Raw genomic sequence first — 23,093 nt, forward strand, 5'->3', positions numbered from 1 at the left:
TGCCTAAAGAAAAAAAAAACTGTAAATGAAGTAGATAATTATGGAGAACTGTTCCATTCAAAATTAAATAAATAAATATTGCTATTGATAAATTATCAATACATTTTCCAATGAATAAAAAAATATCCCCATGAAATAAGACAAAATAAATATGTTAATAAAAAATGTGTTTAATTTTATTTCAAGATTTTTATTTATTCAAAGATTTCTTAGTTATGTAATTCATTTATTTCATAATGGAGTATTCATTTGTGACACTACCTATTGAGTGACTTTTATTTTTTAAGTCATGTTTTCCTTTTGAGCTCCTTTTATTTCATGTTCTTATATTAAAATGAGGGGGGCAGAGTTTATCTATCGGGCGACGCTGGTAAGAGTTCAGCAGCTGAAACAGGAACTAGCATGGAAAATATCAAACAGGAGAAGAAGAACACAATTGATGCCGATTTTTTGGCAGCATTTTGTAAAATCCTTCTGATCTGTCTAGATTTATTCAACTGATTTACAATGTTTAAAAAAGAAGCATCTCAGACTTACTGAGAGAATATTATTCTTCCTCTGTGTCCAATCTCTCCCAGGAATTGGATCCTAAGCTACTTCCGCAAGCTTTATTTTTTCCTTTCATTTTAAACATATATAAGAAACAACTGAAATGCACATAAAAATGGTGTAATCAAGATGAGCATGTCCGATGATGATGTCAGAAACGCAGTTTAATGAAGAGAATGTAAAAAGTATCGAACTGGCTCCGAAAAGTAATTAAATTTTGTTTCTTTTATATGTAGCAAAGCATTCCTTGGTCATATAAGAAGAGAAATAAGTACTTTTAGTACCATAATTTCATTATTTATGGCGACCTGGATGAATATCTGCTTGGACATGCGCAAATGAGCAGATGGTATGGATCGTGCTTCCGGTACAGATCGGTTAATGATAGAGCCAAAAGGAGCTCAGCGAATGGGAATACTCTAATTTGGTCATCATGAATAAAGTACTTCAGTTTCTGCAAAGCAGATACACTTTGTCAATCCTAACCAGCGCCACCCACAATTCCTCCCCCTTATTTGGATATAACAACATGAAATCTGAATGAAAATCTTTAATGACTGCTTAAAATGAATAATGAAGTAAAAAAATAGAAGTCAGCAAATAGGTAAAGTAGCTTTACTAAATAAATATTAAAATGATTACATGATAAGCAAATATGCTTCCAGAGTTTATTGTGCTGCTCTTCCTGTATGGTGGACAGCAATCCCAAGTTGAACTGGGAATCTGCAAAGATGTGGATGTGCATGAAAGTTAAGCTGAAAAAAAAAAAAGTATTAACTCCCTCTGAGTCGACTTGCCCACAGAACATGGGAAAAATCTGAAAGTGAACAGGTATGGGAAAATAAATGGCTGACAGCAGTCAAAGTCCATAATTTGGCCCCTTTGAAAAGAAAATAGAAAATAAAAAAACATTAGTTGCATTAATGAATGAGTCAACTGCACCATACTCTGTGTTTGAACCAAACAAAGGAATTAGTTTTGAGCTTCCCTTTAGGCTGGTGAGAATCATGAGATTATAAGCCAGAAAACAACCTTGTGCTACTTTAGATTCCAAGATGTAAGTCATTAGGTAATTGTATTTCTTTTTTTTTTTTGGATTTGTTACAAAGAATTGACCAAATCTGATGCTCTTGTCTCCGTACTAGCCCTTGAACTTACTGAAAAGGGGCATCTGTTACTTTCTGCCTCCCATAAATGCCATCCTCAACATGACAAATGCCAGCTAATGCTCACGTTCAGTCAGGAGTCACAAAAGACTGTCTAGAAGTGTCCCTGCTTTGTTTTGCCCCCCCCCCTCCACTAATGGCAATGACGATGGCGACATAAATCAATCGATTGGCCCCTCTCTCTCTCCACCAGTCAGAGAACTCTCTGCCATCTCCATATATAGCAGCAGCAGCAAGACCTCAGACCCTTTCTATTTATATTCCCGCTATGCTTCCTCCTCCTGACGTCTTTACTAAGTCCTTTTTCTTTTATGTGCGCGTTTCGACTTTTTCTCCTTTCCTCCCCCTCCACTTCTTCCTGCTTCTCGCTTCACTTATTCCAAATTCCCATAACCCTCCACTGCTTTTCCAGATCACAGACAGTAGTGCGAACCCAAGGGAGCAACATGTTTTCAGGCTCCCTATCTACATGAACAGCAAAATAGTGAATTTTATGTGACATTCACACCTGCATCGTCTTATTCTCCTTTTTTCCCCCTTTTTTCTTCTCCTCCCTGTCACAGCAACAGGTCTTTGAAGTTAACAGATTCTAAAAAAGATGTCACAAAACAGGCCCACTGGAGGAGCTTTTAAAAGCTCTGGCCTCACTTTCTTCAATTTTCACCTCTCACCTTTACACTCTGCTCTCATTTGTCTTGTTCTCTACATTCATCTCTCTTCTTCTCCCTCCCTTCAATGCTTCTTAAAGCTTTTTCTCGTTCCTCACATTGCCCGTATTTGGGCAAAGGAGAGCCTGAACCTGAACTCCCCCTTTTTGCAGAGCTGAACTGCCTGTTTAACTCTCCCGTTTCTTCTCTATCTCTCCTCATGTCGCCAAGGTTTTATAAACAGGGTGAAAAAGAGAAAAAAAGTTGACTCTGATAAGAAATGAAAAAAAAAAAAAATATATATATATATATATATACATAAAAAAGAACAACATGTTTTGTCATTCAGACAGAAATGCAGACTCAGTTTTTTTACTCTAAACCATGTTTCTTTCTTTTTATTCTTTCTTTTTCTCTCCAGCCGGTGGGGTTTGTCAGCTTTGACAGCCGATCAGAGGCGGAGGCTGCTAAGAATGCCTTGAACGTAAGTGTCATGCCCTCACCGCTTGAGCAGCAGCTCAGTGCAAAGCATGTCTCTCATTTTTTGCATCTCAAATGGATTTAAGGGAAAGGAAATACACATATTATTCCATAGCCCATTAAGTGCAAGAAAAAAAAAAACTCAAAAATGAATGCAAATATAGCAAAGATAATTCAAAATACGGTGCACTTTGGATGCAACAGGATCTCACAACAGTTTGTAATCTAAGTGATGTTTGCTAAAAAGCCAGCTGCTGTCAGTAGGTGAGTTCGCCTGGTGAAGTAAGTTAATGCCAAAATATGAAGGTGATTGCTTTGTTGGAGTCTTTTTATTTTAAAATGAGTGGAAGTAGACCTTGACTTGCTTCATGTTGATAGTCACCTAATTAAAGATTCTGTTTACTGGCTGCTAATAGGCAGGTAAAAAAAAAAAAAAACAGTCCAGGACTCTACATCTATGAGATTGATTATTTTTTAACACTTTAACAATAACAAAAGGTGACAGACAAGAAACAAATTATTTGTAAGCACCTTGAAAATGTTTCTCTGTTATAATTATGCTAAAACTGGTATTCTCTAAGTCTTAAAACATTTCCATTTTTATATGACCGCCTTTGTAAGGAAAGAAACAAAATGTGGTTGAGAGAAGAGAAAAAAAACACTTTGGAAGGAGAAAAAAAGATACCGTGATTGGCTAACTATTAGATGCGAACAATGCTAAAACTGTCATTTGTTCAGGGAGAGCAAGCTGAACTGAATGTATGTAATCTGAACAAAGGTTTTGGAAAATACAGTTGAAGATTTTGCTAATAAAACCATGCCTACAGGTCACTTTTAGTCTTATTTACAAAATCCACCAATGATTTTAGCTATCTTTGTCATGAAACAGGACAGAAGGACCCAGTATTGAAAACGAGACAGACAGTGGGATAATTCAAAGGTTTATTAACACTATAGCGGGCTGTGGATCCGCCGTATCAGTGGGTAGGGCGTCTATCACCGAAGCTCTGTTGNCAGACAAGAAACAAATTATTTGTAAGCACCTCGAAAATGTTTCTCTGTTATAATTATGCTAAAACTGGTATTCTCTAAGTCTTAAAACATTTCCATTTTTATATGACCGCCTTTGTAAGGAAAGAAACAAAATGTGGTTGAGAGAAGAGAAAAAAAACACTTTGGAAGGAGAAAAAAAGATACCGTGATTGGCTAACTATTAGATGCGAACAATGCTAAAACTGTCATTTGTTCAGGGAGAGCAAGCTGAACTGAATGTATGTAATCTGAACAAAGGTTTTGGAAAATACAGTTGAAGATTTTGCTAATAAAACCATGCCTACAGGTCACTTTTAGTCTTATTTACAAAATCCACCAATGATTTTAGCTATCTTTGTCATGAAACAGGACAGAAGGACCCAGTATTGAAAACGAGACAGACAGTGGGATAATTCAAAGGTTTATTAACACTATAGCGGGCTGTGGATCCGCCGTATCAGTGGGTAGGGCGTCTATCACCGAAGCTCTGTTGCAGAGAAACGCAGGTTAGTGACCATGATAATCGTACAGAGGAAGATTTTTTCACAAGAGTCACTAACGTGGTTTAAAAGCTCAGTCCATTGCCAGAGAACAAGGTAGGATCCAGCCGGTGGGCTGCTAACAGAATGTGGCAGGCTATAGTGTCCCAGATGCCGTAGCCCTGGAGAACATGCAGGAGTCCAAAGTCAGGTCAGGGAAACGGATCAGAACAGGAAGGCTCAGAGGTCCAGGAGTCCAAAGACTCAGTTCAGGCAACCCGTTCAGACGCAAACAGACAGGCTCAGTGGTTGAGAGGCAGAACGGGTCAGGATCAGGAAATCAGAAACTCTCCAGAATGCTAAAAACTCCTCTCAACACTGGCACGAGAGAAGGAGAACTAGAGCAATAATCTGGCCTTGATGGCTTAGACTGAGCAGTTTATATAGAAGCAGGAGCAGGTGGATCAGATGAGCAGTGATGAGCAACCTGGCTGGGTTAGACAGGTAAATGGAATGAGCAATTGAGCCAGCCATCATTGCCAAGATCATGACAATCTTAGTATTTCTGTTTTATTCCCTCAGATGTTAAAGACAACCTTCTTTTCAATAATCTTTTAGGTCTTTGTACAATCCTCTAAATGACTAAATTAACACATTTTGAACTCTAGTATCTTGTTATTTATTATTTGTAAATAATACTTCTAAAAAAGACATTCTATCCTTTTATAAAAGTAAAAAAATCTACATAAATTAGAGGCTGGTACTTGGCTATAGATTCTGATCACTGCATCTCTACTTAGTAAGACACAGGCTGTATACAGTAAATTATAAGCTTCCTTAGCATTCCTGGCAGTCCTTTACAATATGGAGCCCTATCATGCACCATTTGAAGGAAATTAACGTCTTTGAGCTTGTCTGTGAATGTTGCAAGTTTTAGAGAAAATTAGGTCTTCTTTTGTGTATAAATAGAGGATATTGATCTAGGCCTTAATTTTAATCTCCCTTATTTCAGACTGTGGCTTAGTAGAAGCCTCAGGCAGGTTAAAAAAAAAACAACACAGACCATATTCGCAGTTTTAGACGCTGTCTTTAGAAAAACATTGGCAGGCATGAACTTCGACTTTCACAACCTTTACTTTCTTATTGTTATTCATATATTTAGAATCTTTGTTGATTTCTCCGTGACGGAAAAAGATCACTTTTATCTCTATAACTGAAGTGGGACCGTGACAGTGGAGTGTGTTGTCTTTCTGATGTTAGAAATGCTGGTGCGTATCAAAGGCAGAGCAGAAAGAAGAAGAAAGGAGAAAAATTATCATCTTATTATGAACTGAACCAGCAACACTCACATTGTTTCTGTAGAATCTCTAAGTGGGAATAAGAATTCTTTTATTTTGTTGGAGGAAGAGTTATGATCCCAAGAGGTCGTATGGAGATTAATTTTTTTTTTTTGCAGACATATTTCTGCATATTTAGATATGTGAAAAATTGAGAAACCTCCAGAGGGAACAAGCGAGTTGTTTCCAATCAAGAGCTCTGATATTTTTCTACTAAATTACAAAAAACATTAACATTTACCATAGGTGGGGGTGCAGAAGAAACTTAGAAGCCCTCCAAAGTGGATATCCAGCTCGGTTCGAACATCGAAGAGCAGGGCCCCCTCATTATAACTCCGCAGCTTATTACACCTCTGCAGCTACTACCGGTAGAAGCTGCGAGCCACCCTGAGCCGAGGCAATCCCAGTTAATTCCTCCCTCTTTCATGAGAAGAGTCTTCACTCGCTTGTTGGAGCTCAGCTTTGCCCCAGCCTGCTGGGACGAGATGAGAAGCCCATTCCCCGGCAACTCCTTGCTCTTTTGCCGCAGAGAACTTCACACCTCAACTGCTTCCATCCTTAGCAGATCGGACCCTTGTTTGCTCTGTCTTATCCAGACAACTAAATACGGTTAATTTGAATGTGTTTTTGGCTGCCTTTGAAATTTAATCCTATTGGGTTATATCCAAGCCAATTTAACTCATATCCACTTTGATTTTGGAAAGAAGAATTATTTCTTCCACATTCTTAGTGTTTCCTCTTTGCAAAAATAACGAAGGGGGGAAACGATTCAGCCAACTGGTCATGTGGACTAAAACAGCCTTTATATTTGACTTGTCATGAGCAGTAGTCTGTTAGGACTTTAACAGTGGCATGTCAGGCATTTGCTTAAACTTTTGGCTCCTTTCAAGCATCAGCACCAAACCATGTCATTACAAATGAGGGATCAGATGTCTTGGTATTATATTACAGTTCCGGAGTCAGTCAAGAGGAAGCGTATTCATGTTCTGTGGCTTGTGTGCCTTGACTTTTAAATGACAACATGTGTTAGCCAGAGTTGTGTCATCGGCCTTTGATTCTAAATTGCTCAGTAATCCACAGTGAGCAGCTTTCATCATACATCAAATATTAAACTGCATAAATTTCAATAGAATTCAAATCAGTATCTATCTAGATATTTATACATATATATCTAGGTTGGTAGATAGGTATACAGACAGACAGACAGACAGACAGATATTCATCAAAATGACTCAATCCTGGAATGAGATGCGGCTAAATACATGTAACAAACAAGAGAACCTACTATTAAAAAAGCAAAACAAAGAGTAGACAAAGGTTATCACTTCAGCAATGACTTCACCCACTGAGGCCACACCTCTAAACCCACAAGCACTGATGTAAGAGAAAATAGACAAAGGAAAAAAAAAACGAAGGCCAGTAATAGCTCCTTCAGTGGCTATGTCCAGAAAAGAGACACATTTTAACACAGTAAGTATCGTGTGAGGGCTTTTTCTAATGAGAAGGAAAAACTAATAGCGCTAGCAATTATTTTTAGTCAAAAAACACATTGTCAGTGACTCCATCTGTAGAATCTCCTCCATAAAGGCATCAAAAAGGTAGTCAGTAAGTCCTCCGTCACTGTAACCCTATAGCAGTACAACCATATGGATAGCTCATGAAAATAAAAATCACCCTAACTTAACTAAGCTAGACATTTGAAGCTCTATATATTCCTGTGAATTTCTTTGAAATTTTGCAAACTTTCAAAGTTCCAGAAACCTTACATAGTAAACCTTTTGATGCATTAAAACAATGCAAAAGGATTATTTTTCTGCAGCATTCTCTATCAGTCTGCTTTACTGCTGTACCAAATGCAGGACAGCAGATTTTTTTTCTTTTTTTTTTTATCCTCTCCTCATTTATCACATAACAGCATGAGTGCCAAGCCAAATAGTTCAGCCACCCTGTTTTGAAGGGTGGTTGTGAAAGCAATGTAATCCTGGATTTAACATCATTAAGAGTCATTTTGTGGCGAACCCTAATCTCTCAACAAAGTTGCCTTGAGCAACCTTCAAGGGAAACAAAATGACATCTTAGCAGTCTGAAAACAGCATGTCTGCCTCTCTTGTTGTTTTAACTGTAGAAATAATTGACGTTGTTACACAACAACCGAAACATGAGGAAAGTTCCGACATGTGAGCCGACTTAACTGAACTTTGAGTGCACATAATCATTCAAAATATCAACCGGAACTTGCTGATTTCTTGTTTCCTCTGCCTTGAAATCCTTATTTACTGTTATTTGAAGGAGTTTATTTCAAATTTCACTGCCTCTAAAACATCCCAAGAGAAATATTTTGAGTGGCTGTCATTGCCAAGTTAATGCTTCCAAAATTTCCATCCTCATTTATAAGCAAAAAACCTTTTAGAAAATAGACCAAGAAGTGTAATAACAGTATTAATAAAACTCTAAAGGACATAATTGTTTAAACTCTTATATTGTTTACCAAGAGGGAAGTTATAATCTTATATTGTGATGCTCATTTTTGAAACCTGAAAACATTAACAACGCTAAACAAAGCAGAGCAAAAAAAGTGTAAAAAATGAATGGAATTATAAATTTTAAAGATCAATTTTAAAAGTTTAATTGTGACTTTAAAGTACTTATACAAAATGAAATAAAAAGCCAGTTAAACACCAGAGATGTTTCAAGATTTTTTTTTTTAAATAATGCAGTTTTCTTCAGTCAGATCTAATATCAAATGATAATTCTAGTTTTCATAAATAAAACTAAGGTTTAACACATCCCAAACTCTTTATTAAAGAAGTTAGAATCTGTGTAGAATATATTAAATCAATTGTGATGAGTCCATACTATAGAGTTTTCTTAGTGTTTGTTTCAACCCTCTCTAGGTGAACCTACAGGTAAAAGAAGACGTTCCCTCACAGCCTCATAGATATAGAGAGCTTTTGCAAGTTAGGTTGGACAAATATTGCCACAATGTCTCCAGGTTTTTTACTCAATGCAGCTTATTCCCTTGTATGCTTGACATAGACCGCAAGTTTACAACACCAAACAACATATATAAGTAGAAAACAGTTGTATTTAAAGCCTCTTTATGTCATCCAAGAGTGACAGTACGAGTTTTTCACAATCTGTTGTTCATAGTGATATTTATGGGCTAAATCGTTCAATGTCTCTAGATGTTAATATACGTGAACTATTGCTCTTCCACGATGTTTTTCCGCACAGAGCTTTCATTATAGAAATTGTTTCTAGCTGTGCAGAGCAGAAATTCAGGCCTCTCAAACCTCGCAGATGTGTCAAGCAAACCAAACTTGATGCACCCAACAACAGCAACTTTTTTCGCCTTGTAGAAGAAATTAGTTTTTCAATTGAATTATAGATGGTAAGTTTGCCATTATACTCGGAAGACGATTTTAAAAGATTTAGCACTGTTTCATTTTATTTACGTGCTGTAAACCAGGTATTTTATCAGTGTTTCTGAAGGCACTGTACTTCGCCAGGTAGTAAAACACTGATGGCCACTTTTTTTAATTGTTTGGCCAAAAGAAACGTATTTGTAATTTCGGATAAGAAACTAGAAATTCTTTGCAGAATACTTTGTACAATGGATATACCAAACTGTCTCTCATTATTGTTCCCAATGGCCAAATGAAACATATGACTTTTTAAAGCTTTATCCAAATACTAGACCAGTTTGTACACTTCCTCTGTCCTTTTGTTTTTATCGTGCCTTACAATCTCTTTCTGTTTTATCTCAGGGGGTCCGTTTTGATCCAGAGATTCCCCAAACTTTGCGGCTGGAGTTCGCCAAAGCTAACACCAAGATGGCCAAAAACAAGCTGGTCGGCACTCCCAACCCCCCTCCTTCCCAACAGAGCCCCGGGCCACAGTTCATTAGCAGAGACCCATGTAAGTGCTCCCATCACTCACCCATCCTTGGGTATTTCTTACTTTGTGATGCTACTTTGTTTGGCTGTAGTGGGACCGGACAGCTGTTTCCCTTTAGGCCTTTATTTATCAGACATAATCGTGTTCTTCGGTGGACAAACAAAATAGAGACTGCTGTGTGTATGTTTCTCTCATATCGAAGATTTTAGACCCGTTTAGACAAAGCAAACATGTTTGTTTTGCCCAGTTTTTACCAAACATTTATCAAAACCAAAACAAAAAAGTCAAATGTTTATTGAAATGCTGACATGCTGATTTATTTTGAGCTCATTTGGTCAGAGATTGATACTCTCACTGATTGAGTATTTATTAACCGTGTAGCTTCATTGTGTTGAACCTGAAAGTACCAGGTGTGTTTGGAATGTGTTCATGCAGCTCCTTGCTAGTTAAATATTTTTCCATGGGGTTAAAGGGTTTTGCTGGTATCATTCATTGATAGTTAAACATAGACCAGCTGTAATAGTGCATTCTTCCTGAATGACCAAACCGCTCTTATCTTGGATCTTTTCTTTGCCAGAGAAGGGGGTGTTACTGGGTGCCTCAGAGGAAAATGGACGGAAACCATTAATGAAACCTTGACGTAATCACCAGGAGAGAAATTTCATTCACTTCCTGATAAGAATTGTTTTAATCAGTGATTTTTTTTTTTTTTTCTTGATCATTGTTTTGATAGGGAAGTACAGATAAATGCTCCTTAAGATTATGTTTGTCTGACGGTTCTCCAATGAGTTACCCAATGTTGTCTGATTTTACGTTATTAAGTGTGCACTCCCTGTTCACCTTACCTCACTTGTGCACCTTTTTTCACAGTCACCTTGCACTCAGATTTACGATTAAACTATGTCCGAGGTGGTTTCCTCTCATTTGCAACTTCTCTTATCTACTGTTAAGCTGCCTGTAAAGCTTTTTGTTCTCACATTTAAAAATACAGTCTATAAAGGGGCCAACCCAGATGTATATAAAAATCCTTCACTGACATCCATCGTTGTTGATGGCTTAATCGCATTTGCTGTATCTGTTGTCACTACCCAATCTATACTGGGGCACACAATCTGTACCATCAGCTCATTTGCGCATGTGCAAACAGATATTGATCCAAGTCACCATAAATATCATATAATTATCATACTGAAAGTAGTTATTTATGTTCCTTTAAAGCCAGAGTTGTCAAGTAACAAATTACAAATCATTTGTTATCTTAATTAAGTAGAAATTATATCTATACTTTATTGAGTAAGGATTTTTTAGATCTTTACTTTTTGCTTTACAATTTTTTTGCAATTATCACTACTTTCTACTCCCAAAATTTAAAATCTTTTTTTTCATCTTGTTTCATAAAAATAAAAAAAAATCAAAGTAATTTATATTACTATATTTATATAGTAATATATAAAGTAATTTATAAATAATGTATATATAATTATTTATTTCTGGAACACAAAATAGCCATTGTCACGTTTTATTTAAAGAATTTTGAAACAATTTTCCAGGAGCTGCGCCCTGAGCTCTCCTATACCTTTGTATTGCAGAGGAGCTACTGCAACTTTTAAGAGTCAATTGGCAAAGGTTTTTGTGCCCCAGAGCAGAAAAACATCACCAAGTTAAGATACTTTAGAAGAGATCCGAATAAAAAACGTGTGGAAATAAGCAGAACTCTAGTAAACTAATTTATGAGATCCGTTTTGAAAGGACGCATTTCAAAAGAATGTTTGAGTTTATCCAGTTTATAGTCGATATAATTATTGAAATGAAAGATACAACTAATCCTTTTAGACACGACCTCTTCAGACATTTCTGACCTTAAGAATCCACTATTTATACATTCAAATACAATAAATTTACAGACTTTGTATATTATAGAATAATGGAATTAATGTTCAAAGCAAGAAAATAAATAACTACCAGATTGTATACAGAAGTTATTTTCTACTTTAACAAGTAAATATAATATATAATTTTAGAGATAAATCTAAATTCACTTTACAGAAAGTCAAAAATGTAATCAAAATGAAATCTATTTCTGTTACCGGAGTTAGAATGTGGAACAATGCTAATTTAGGTAAGGTCATGTACATATTTGCTTAGTTTCAATGTTGAAGTATTCCCCAGCAGCCAAAAAGTGGGCTACAAATCCAACATGGCTGCTGCATTGTTTATTTGTATATCTTGAAGCTTGAATGTAATAAAACAATGCTATATGCAAAATACCATACAGTATTCATTAGTTAATCTGTTGCTGTATAGTCTGAGCATGTTTATTGGTATGCCTGGTTACTGAGATAAACAATGAGCAAACCTCACTGGTTTTCCAGGCTGGAGCTGGAACACAGATCCCAGATTTAATTTCTGATTTTAAACAATAAAGTAGCACTAAGTTAGGAAAAAATGGAGATGTTGTTTGTTTTGCAGAGGATATTTTTTCGAAGATGTTGAAATAGTGTATTTCTTAAAGCAACACTGAGCTCTAATTGATGGAGAACACTCCTGTTTAGTCTCCTGTTGAGTCAAAAGGCCATGCATAAAAAATGGCTGTGCGAGGTACTCCAACACATGGAGGAATCCAAAGCTTTACAGGCTCGCAGTGAATGTTTGAAGTTGTTAAGCTTTAACTAAACAGTGCTTGGACACATGTACAATGTTTGGGCTTTTAGAGGGTTTAAGGCAATGAAATAAGAGGAATCAACTTCACAAAATGAAACTTCCCCTCCAGTGCACACCTCCACAATCACCTTCATCACTGCCACCTCCACCCTGTCTCTCTATCCACCCTCCCATCCACGTTACCACTCTCCTCACTCCACTCCTCCTCTTCTTCTTTCCACAGATGAGCTTACAGTGCCCGCTCTCTATCCCAGCAGCCCAGATGTGTGGGCGTCATATCCGCTGTACCCGGCAGAGCTGTCGCCAGCCCTTCCACCCGCTTTCACCTACCCCTCCTCGCTCCACGCTCAGGTAATCTGCAAATTCCATCTCTCGTTTCCCATCCACATCATCACCACCACCACCGCTCCTTTTCACCTACCGCCGTGTCCAACACAGGAAATGCTGCTGTGCTCATCCTCTAAATATGCAATCTGTCCCATTTCACTCATGCATTTGCGGGTAAAAGCAGTTCAGAAAATATTAGGTGCGTTCAAACAGAAATCCAACACCTAGAGTTTGTTTTACAAAAAAAAAAATAAAAAATTGTGATATCTGCACACCTTCATGTAAAAGTGTGTTCAGTTTGATCATTATATAATATATTAATGAACATGTAAATGAATGAAAAATGGAAATTATTGTTTGTTTTAATGTTTAAAATGTGCCAATATTTATTAAGTTATAATTGTTTTGTTGGATTATGGCGACTGTGAGCTTGGTTAAACAACAATAGCATTTTAGATGAATAAAAAAAGGTTAAAAGTATGAATATCTTTTTTCAACCGTCCCTCAGAAAACAAGATTCTTTAAAATAGGGATGTATTAACCAATAAACTAATTACAATTTCATCATTCTTTAAAGATATATATATAAAAAATAATGTGTATTCCTTATGATAAATATTGTATTAAGGATTGTTTTGCAAAAGTAAAGTATCAGAAAGTAAAGTATTTGCATTGAGCTTGCATTAAAAGCTCAATGCAAACAAATATTTTGAAGTGTTTTCACAAATGCATGACTAAAATTATGTTTAAAATTATTAAATCTTTTAGACAGTTGCCTCAGAATCTGCAAAAATTATTGCACAAAATTAATGGCGTTCCATTAAAAAGACCAAAAATAATCATTTCCGTTTTCAGTTTGCATCATTGTTTTAATCATAATCTCCCTCTATAATTAAGCCCGCTTGGTCCAGCTCATCAAGGTCTGTATATCCACACAGATCAAACTGTGAGCTTACATTAGAGTTTTGTTATTGATCTCATGAAATTCTTCTCATGAATCCTGTTAGATTCAGACTCACCCATTAACACAACCTCAGTGTCAGGCTGGTCTGCCGGCTGGATTTGATCTCAGTATCTGAGGTATTGCTGGAAGAGTTTTAATTGGATCATCCAGTGTGATTCAAACCTGCTAAAGGGGGCATATAGAATACATTTCCATTCATAATACAAACACTTACGTCTTTTCAGCTTAACGCTCTGCCCCTCCTTGACAGTGACAGTAGCTAAGACTACAGATGAAGTCAGAATTTAAAATGAGGGCATGCATGAATCTGCCTAGCTTGCTTTTTTCCATATGCGTGCCATGGATGTGCACATGTACTGACAGAGGGAATCTATCTCTCTGATTTCAGTAAAGGGATGTGGTCAGCAATGGCCGATTTTAGAGCTTCCTCTGACCAGGAGTAGGGGCTGACATAATAAGCTAGGAAGGGCAGGCCAACACTCGCATACACGCAGGGCTGAAGAATCAGATATAAATCATGTTAACGTGAGCTCACCTTACTGGCTCCACAGCTAATAAGCTGATGTCATCAGCGTTAGTGGCTGCTAAGAGGGGTTTTTAGGCTGAATGAAGTCAGCAAGTTAACTGGATCCAAAGAAACTAACTACTTAAACAGAACAGTAAGCCCTTACAAAGAAAACACATTTTATTTATTATTTAAATTTAAAATGCTTTATTAAATATTTTTCTCATAGCAGTTTTCTTTTATTTATTTCTTTCTGTCACACTAACATGTTTGAGATTATCACACAGATTTGAATTTTAAAGAAAGACAATCTCAGTAAATAAAGGAGGGTTTGATTTATTGAGGAAAACAAATTATCTAAACCCTAAGGAAAAACATAATAGCTAATTTACTTCTCTGTTGAGGTATTCTGGTCGTGTTCTTTGTAGAACGTCTTAGCATTTTGGTTCAGAAACTTTTTGAGCATGAAAACCCAGTTTAAGGTCATACCACACCATGTCGTTTGGATTCAGTTATGACTTTGACTAGGCCATGTAAAAACCTTAATATTATGTTACTTTTCTGCAAAGCAGAGAGGTTGACTTGCTGGAATACCTCAAATTACTGTTAAAACCATCTATAAGAAAGCTTAAATTTTTGCTGTTGCTCCTAAAGGTATATTCACAGCGAACACAGGTTAGCTCTCCTGGTGTCGGTCAGTTTACAGTTCGACTCTTACTCACAAACAAACTCAGACACCATGGCAACATTCTGCAAAGCTGCCTTCATGCATCATCTAATAGAAATGGGCCTATCTGCTTGGTAATGCTCCTTTAGTTTATTTAAATGACACTGGCAGACCTCGATTTTACCAGTTTTTTTTGCCAGTTGCCTCACCTGCTCTTAGAGCCCAGAGAACTTCCGTCTCTCAAGCATCCAGGCGGACGGATCAACCTTTATGGAGTTTTTGACTAAACAAAGCTTAGTTCCCACTGCGCTCCATCATCCTTCAACACAACTAACCACATCTAATCCCTGTTTGAATCATGCAAATTGACAGAGATGGTCAAAGCTCTAAACTGCTACGTAATTTCACTTCGCTGTACTCACAAATCCATGTCGCTATTCCACTTCACTCCAAGCGGCCAATTTGCTTTGCTCAAAACACATCCTTTGCATGTCTGACCATCAATGTGCTCCTCGAACCACCCTTACACTTGCCGCATTCCCTGTTTGGTGTAAATGCACTTTAAAAAAAATTTCCACAAGAATCTTGGGAGTCATCAAGTTATGTGAGGCAGAACGTTTGGCTTTTTGGTCAACAGTATTTTAAACTCTTCCTTGGATGCCATTTTCTCCCAGTCTGTTTATGTTCGCTAAACCATGAACATTGACCTTAACTATGCACTGAAGTCTGCAGTGGTTCAAACTCTTTTTGTCTTTAAACCCCTCTTGGAGTAATTTTGGTAATCCAGCAGCTTCTAAACTCTGTTTCATGTTTTCTACGTTTATAAATAATGGATCTAAATGCTATTTTATAAACAGTTAAAATGATAAATGTCAGTTACTTTGTTTCTTGATTAAAAAAAAAACTGCTTTTGCTAAGAACCTTTAACCTACTTCATGCTGTCAGACAGGTTCTTTTTGTGCCATCTATCTAGCTGTCTGGGTGTCTGTCTAATGTTCTTAATGGTCATTTGCACACATATAGTAATAAAAATATTATGTAAATGTGTTAATAATACAATTTTAAATGGATGCTTGTCCTCTAAGCATGGCTTTAATGTGAGGTTGTGTGTGTTTAGATCCGTTGGCTCCCACCTGCAGATGGAACTCCTCAGGGATGGAAGTCCAGACAGTTCTGCTGAAGTATGTGTGAGTAACAGCATTCATATGCAAACATATACACACATATACTAAACCCCTCTCTACTTACAGTAAATGTGAGTAGCAAGAGAAAACTACAACAGTAAATGTTTTGACACTTTGTTTAATCAGGTGCAGAAATATTCCCAAACACGTTCCAAATTTCTCAGTATGTTAGTACATTTTTTTTTTCTTTTGCATTCAGACCTCACATGAAAAATCTCCTTCCTGCCGACTCCCAAAAAACTAACCAGCTAATTGGTCTCGTATCTGCTGGTCGACTTCAAACACAAAACACGCGAGTCGCCGGCAGAAAACACTATCCTGTTAGAAGTAAATGTGGGAGTATAACTCCTGGTGGGTCATTGAAACCTCTTCCACTCCTCACGCATCATCATCAGAGATGAAAGGCACGATCTGAAGGGGAACTCCGTTATTTTCACACACATATCCAACCCCCACCATTGCATCTCTCTCACTCAGGTCACATGGCTCCGCAGGGTCGACTTTTCTCATTGATGTTTATGGTTCATCTCGGGCATCAAAAGCAGCGAGTCAAACAGAATTCACAATGAGAGTGTCAGCGCTGATGGTTGGATAAAGAGGAATGACTAGAGCTCAGCAAATATGACTAAAATGTTAATACAAGGTGCTTTGATTGAGAGTATGAGTACTACAGCAAGTTGTTGAACTCATTCAGTATGTTTACTTAATTACTAGACTTAGACAAATGTATGTTGTCATTTTGTATACAAAAAGTGTAATCAAAAAGAAATTTCGTTTGGAACAGCTCTAGACAATTTCATACTTTAAAGTGCAGCCTTGAAAACAGTAATAAATACATAAAAAATAGTAATAGAGCAAGATGGAGCACTTTTACTTTGGTATTTCTAAAAGCTCCATTTTGTAAAACAGCGAATATTTTCCTCTCCAGAGCTGATGGTTTTTACAGTTCAGATGCTTTTTACTTGGTAACAGATAATGAAACAGAGAGGGGGATTTCCTTTCCTCATCTGTGTTTTGAAGGTATGTCAAAGGCTATTGACAGGAGGGTTCATTAAAAAATTATATTTGGAATTTAGCCATGAACATAACTCTTGAAGTTTCTTTTTTAAGACCTCAAATCTGGACCTTTTTTTTTTTTTAAGCTTGAGAGATCATCAGTCCCCGTTTCCACTCAGTGAATACCACTTATCTGATCAAGCATCAGGTTCATTCTGGTAAAATGTAATTTGTGAATTCACAAACCTCGTGTCAATTCCTCTTGCTTGCAAGGTAATTGTGAACTGCGGCACTGTTGCAATAATCTATTCTGCTAAAGATAATCATATGAAGTAGTTTTTCAAGACATTTGTGCTTCAATCTTGGAAGTAATAGGTCGAGTCTGTTACTGTCTTTGAAGGTTAATGCCTCTGAGGGTTTCAGGCCTGAGTCCATAAATACACACAGATTGAGAACCTTATTGGTGGACACCGGAGACACCAGGAAGCAGGACAAAAATGCATTTACTATTTTGATAATGAATAAAAAGACTGGTTATAGAGGCTTTAACGCTGTTGACATCAACGGTGACATATGAATTTACAAATCGTTCCTTTTATTTTATACGTCCGCCTCCCTTGACTATTTTACCCCTTCCTTGACTAACACAGCATTTGCTGTGGTTTCCTTTTTTAACAGTAAATGCCACTGCTCATAAAACCCTTTTGAACAACGTGAAGAAAAACACATTCAGTGTGCTATTCAAACATAGAAAGTTTGTCCTTTTAAGTCTTACTTTTTAGCCCTTTTAAAATGAATGTAAAGCAGTTTATCAAAAATGTATTTTGTGTTTATTTCCAAGCATCTCTATGCTTGTATTGCTTTCCCTAGTTTCAGGCTGTCAGGCTGTTCTACCTATTACTTGGCGAGTGCTCCTCATGCTACTTGTGGAATGTTGTTTTTTTTTTTACCTGAAAACAAGAGTTAGTATTAATATTAGCCTTCAATCTATGCCAGATTAGAAAATAATCTACGCATTCAAGGAAACACACAGGAAGACTTCAGTTTTGGGAATGCCTTGTTGCTTTCAAATTACGACTGTAATGATCTTCATTTGTTTTACACAGTAAAACTGCTTTAATTGCTGCTAAGCTTATAAAAGGTGTCGGTAAGTTTTTATGCATTTTAATTATTCAGCTAGACAAATTGGCATAGGCAGCAAAAAAGATTGAATCTGATCCTTTTGAAAATTAAAATAAGATAGAAGATGCAAAATCCCTTTAAGCATCTGTGATATAATTCATGCTGCATTGCCCTGTTATTAATTTGAAATGGTAGGTTAAAGGAACATAGTTTTAAATTCCAGAGTTTTGCACATCTTCCACCTTTTGGTGACAAGTTGAAATGCAACCAGTATTATGCGAAAGCATGGGAGAAGAGAAAAAGCACTGCATTGTGCCATTGCAATGCATCTTTTTCCTCTGAAAGGAAAAGGTTTTCTGAGGTAGAAAATGTATAAATATATATAAAAATAGTTGCAATGTTAATCATAACAATTAATAATAATAGAGACACTCAACATGGCTATTAAGAATTACACAGTTTGCAAATCTGTGTAGCCTGTTTTCTCTTGCTAATGCTCCAATGGCATTCACGATAAAGCTTCGTTAACGAGAGCGTGCAATGTGACATACACACACCCAGAGAATACGACTTGAATCACTCTCATGAACTAACTATAGGAGCCTATAAAGGGCAACTGTAGTAGATAGAGGCAAACTCCTTCAACTTGTCAGGCAAGGTAAGAGCATGTATCTTTGAATTTGCACAATGCTCATTTAAAGGTATAGTGGAGGAAGACCCGCCCTCTCACTTAAAAAAAAAAAATGGATATGCACAACCCTGTACCCTCTCCAGAGAGGAAACGCCTATTAAACGTGTGCAAGAGCGTGCACGAGCCTATTTCTCCTGGTGCACGCTCTGTTTAAAAGTTGCTGTTTGCATCGCTCATGCAAGCTTACTTTCAAACAGAAGATTTGCAATTTCTCCACTATGTCAGACTCGCCACCGGTAAGTGAAAATGGGGACGAGCACGTATGACGGCCTTACGTAAACATATCACAAGAATCTTTGACAATTAGGAGGACCACTTATTTTGATGAACCATCCAAAAAACAACATCCTCCACTATACCTTTAAGTGAATTTGTTCCACTTATTTCCTTTCTGATCCATTTGGTTTAATTGCCGAACATAAACTGCATTATCTCATAATGTACTTGTATTAATTGTCATAATATCCACTGAGTATTATGCTGGCAGAAGATCAGGTAATATTGTTGCAACGCTGAGAAGCTCAGAGAAAGAGTGTTTAACGTTTAATGCACCTGTATGTAAGGGAAAGATTACCATGCCCACACACTTGCAATAACCATACGAAACACTGGATTGTGTTGAGAAAAAACAGCAGATATTAGGACTTATTTGTCATTTTATCAAGGCATGTCAGGATGAAATACATTTTTTAATTTAGAACCTCTCATTGACATTTCCGCACTCTAACAAACAACACTTTGGAGAATTATAAAACCGAACTGAACAGAGAGACAGAGGACGTGATGAGAAAGCTGGTAACACTGGATATGCTCTGACAAGCACTTAGGTTCGTAGGAGCTGCTGGAAGCTCAGTTTTTTTATGACCGTTTATTAAAAAAAAATGTTATTGTGGGGCTTTATTTAAAGTAAATTACATTGGAATTAGGTTAGTGGATTGGCACGCGGTACTAGGAGCACTTCCAATAAGTACTTGGATACGTTGGTTACATTTATGTTTTGCTGATGTGTTTGCAGAAAAAAAAAGGAACGAAAAAAGGAAACCAGAAAGCAAAACACTGAAAATCCCCCCCTGATAGTTTGTGTGTTTGTGTGAACGCACACGGCGCCAGTCTCTGTCACCTCCCTCCAGTGTCTTGAGACAGGAAGAGACATGTTCCCCCCCTCGGCTCCCCTTTGGGAGTGGATGGGAGGTGGCAGGAGTAAGGAGGCTAACATTCATTGAGCTGTTGATTGGTGCTATCCCTCCCTTGTCTCCTTCTTACCCTTTTTCAACATGAATTTACTTAAAGCTTTTAAAGACATTGCCTAAAGAATAAAAGCGTTTTTGATGAGCTGAGGTTTTTGGATTTAATCTCCATTGAGGGAAGGGGAGTTAAACAGGGAGGGGCTTAGAGGAAATAATTACTTCTATCAAACCAGGAGGAAGTCATTTGACCAGTAACTCTGCCCCAGTGGATATTAACCCCGTCGTTGAATCAACTTCCCTGCATCCGGCCTGCAGAGGAGGGTGATGGAGAGCAAGCATAGTCAGCCAAGATTATTGTGATAATTACCAACAATTGCTGCTGAAACATTCACAGGGCAGTAACCTGATTGTGCAGAATGTGGCAGAATAACATGTATAAAAGATAAGGATTTTTGAGATACCAATTTTTATTTATAATATAGATATACTAATTCAGCTTCACTTAATGGCATAAGTAAATCACTTGGTTATTATTTTTTTTGGAAAACCATTTGTTTTTTCTGGTGTTTTGTTTTATTTTGAAATCCACTGTTAGTTAGCAAGCCAATTCGAAAAATGGACAAGACTACGGCAAAACAGTTCCTCCACCACACTTAACTGTGAGCATGAGAAGCTTTTAACCTATTTATCCTGGTTCATATAAATCTACCGGAGGGTTTTGGCTCTTTTCTTCCTTCATTTGTCAGAATTCAGTTCATTTAAAGGTTTTTATTTTGGCTAAATGCCAACATTGTATAGTTCTAGAAGAGTAGCAGTGTCTATATAGTAATCTAAAATAAAAAAAGAAATTAAAAAAAAGAAATATCCATCTTTGTCCCATACTGACTTGATAAAACTAAGACGAATAATAAATAATCTATGAGTTATACAGCATAGGTTTTAAGTATGTGATAATATAATTGAATGAAATGAATGTTATATAAAAGTAAATAGTAACATATTCACTAAGAAACAGAAGCATTTTGAATTGCATATGTATGTCACCATACTTTTTCATTAATCTGTTAAATGCCATGTTTACTTCTCTTTATACTTTTACTGTATAATATATTATATACTATATATTACTGATTAAAAAGGAAGAAGAAATAGATTTTGGTTGAGATTTTAGTCTAATTTCAAGATTTTTCTCCAAAACAAATACATTTTTGGAAATCAAGGGCGTCATTTTTCAAAAAGGATCATAATAATATGCTGTAAATTAGGATTTTTTTTTAACAGATCTTCAAAAATGAATGGTGGTAACTTTAAATTTAGAGTAAAAAAATAATTTCCCCCACAAAACCTGACAAAACCCACAAAGTATTCACCAAATCTTTAAAACCTCTGTAACGATGAACTACCAAGGAATGTTTGTTTTTATTGCAATGATTGAAACAAACCATAACTCACCATCATTGTTTATAGGTAGAGATAAACATTAATGAGATAGGAATTTGTGAAGATTAATCCAGGCCATTTTTTTGCTCTTCTATGTAGTTTTTACTTTAACCCTTAAACATTTTTTCCAACCACTTGACTTGGATTAAAACCAGAGGAGAAAATAAAAGATAAAAACTGAGAAAGACTGAAATGATAGCTGGAGAATGAGACAGTTAGGCTTGTGTATTATTTTATCCATAGAGTAAACATCCTCAATACAAATCCCATGTTTACTTAATACAACCATGAAGCTTATGTTTACCACCAGCAAGCTCGTTGTTTAGTTAACCTCCCTGCTTAGTTTGTCCCTGATATGGTGCAGCTTTGCAAACATCTCCTTGTTTTTGTGTTCGTTGTGAATGTAAAAAGAAAAAAAAAAGAAATCCACAGTTATTTGTTATCTTGAGCTCCTCCAGCAGTATTACTAATCGACACACTAAGCTTTCTGGGAAAAATTCTTGTCACGCAGTTTTTTTTGCTACAAAACAACACAAATTACTGTAAGTCCTTGTGCTTTCATTGTGATTTAACAGCAGGTAATATATCATTCAAAAGGTGCTTTTCTCATTCTTTTTCTCTTTTTTTCTTTTTTTATAAAAAAAACAAACCAGATAAAGTGAAAACCAAAAGAGAACTTTTTGGCCTAGTTGCAAAATATTATAGTAGTATAGTAATATAGAGATTTAAAAAATGAAAATGTTTAAACAAAAATTAGAAGTTAAAAGAAACAATATAAATATGTTCATAATATATGAAGTTTAGGTGAACGCTTGCAGTTGATGGGTCAGTGCTGGTAGCCTTTCCTATGACTCGTACCCATGAAATAGGGTACGAGTCATAGCCCTCATCCATAAAAAGGTTGGTGACCCCTGCTCTATAGGTTATTGATTAACTGTGTGTCAGGTCTATCCCTGGGCTAAACCACATGTTATTACCAACTGTAAGGAGAAACATTCTGGTGAACCTGAATGATTACTTTAAGTCTAACTCTACTAGGGGTCTGAATCATTTGGATCTTTACTCTGTTTGTGTGTGTGGTGTAAAATGAATGTCACACATGACTCTAGACCAGGGCTCTGCTACCTTTAGACACTTGACAACAGCTTATCATAGCTTAAAATGATAAGGAGCCACCTAATGTGTGGTAAAATATACTGATATAAACAGATGCCTGGTAGTGTGCTGTTAAGTATTTTTTGTTTTGTTCCCAAGTGGGGTCGCGAGGGGTGCTGGTGCCTATCTCCAGCTGTCTATGGGCAAGAGGGGGGTACACCCTGGACAGGTCACCAGTCGATCGTAGGGCAACACAGAGACAAACAAACTCACACCTAAGGGGACTTTAGAGAAGCCAATTAATGTAACAGTCATGTTTTTGGACTGTTTGAGGAAGCCAGAGTACCTGGAGAGAAACCCACCCATGCTCAGGGAGAACATGCAAACTCCATGGATCCCAGGAATCAAACCCAGAACCTTCTTGCTGCAAGGCAGCAGTGCTCCACTGAGCAGCCCTAAGTATTTTTTTTCCAGTGACTAATTGTGTTGAATCTCCAAAATAATTTAAATCTCAATATACTATAAAATAAAATACAGCTAATATAAAGTAGGTAAAAGTAGGTAAAATATGATGATGTGGCAGACTGGAGATGTATAAAATGCCTTTTTTAACTATTAATCTGGGCCACTTCCTGAGAGGTGAGCCCAGAGGCAAGCAGCTGCCATT

At 36.8% G+C, this 23,093-nt stretch overlaps 1 protein-coding gene across 4 annotated transcripts in view; it reads left to right on the forward strand.

The window, feature by feature from the left end:
* The window catches only part of LOC107086924 (RNA-binding protein with multiple splicing-like), a 61,105-nt gene that overhangs the window by 26,726 nt on the left and 11,286 nt on the right, over nt 1-23,093 (forward strand). The window contains exons 4-7 of one of the 4 annotated variants that reach the window (XM_015378209.1): nt 2,784-2,846; nt 9,458-9,608; nt 12,472-12,599; nt 15,829-15,892. In XM_015378209.1, the coding sequence (XP_015233695.1) occupies nt 2,784-2,846; nt 9,458-9,608; nt 12,472-12,599; nt 15,829-15,891 (405 nt within the window). In that variant the 3' untranslated portion in view covers nt 15,892. Of the gene's footprint in view, nt 1-2,783; nt 2,847-9,457; nt 9,609-12,471; nt 12,600-15,828; nt 15,899-23,093 lie in introns of all 4 variants that reach the window. The other 3 variants (XM_015378208.1, XM_015378210.1, XM_015378211.1) reach the window with 3 other exon arrangements.

The sequence above is a fragment of the Cyprinodon variegatus genome, unplaced genomic scaffold (genome assembly GCF_000732505.1).
Source record: "Cyprinodon variegatus isolate N-32 unplaced genomic scaffold, C_variegatus-1.0 Scaffold166, whole genome shotgun sequence".
NCBI lineage: Eukaryota > Metazoa > Chordata > Actinopteri > Cyprinodontiformes > Cyprinodontidae > Cyprinodon > Cyprinodon variegatus.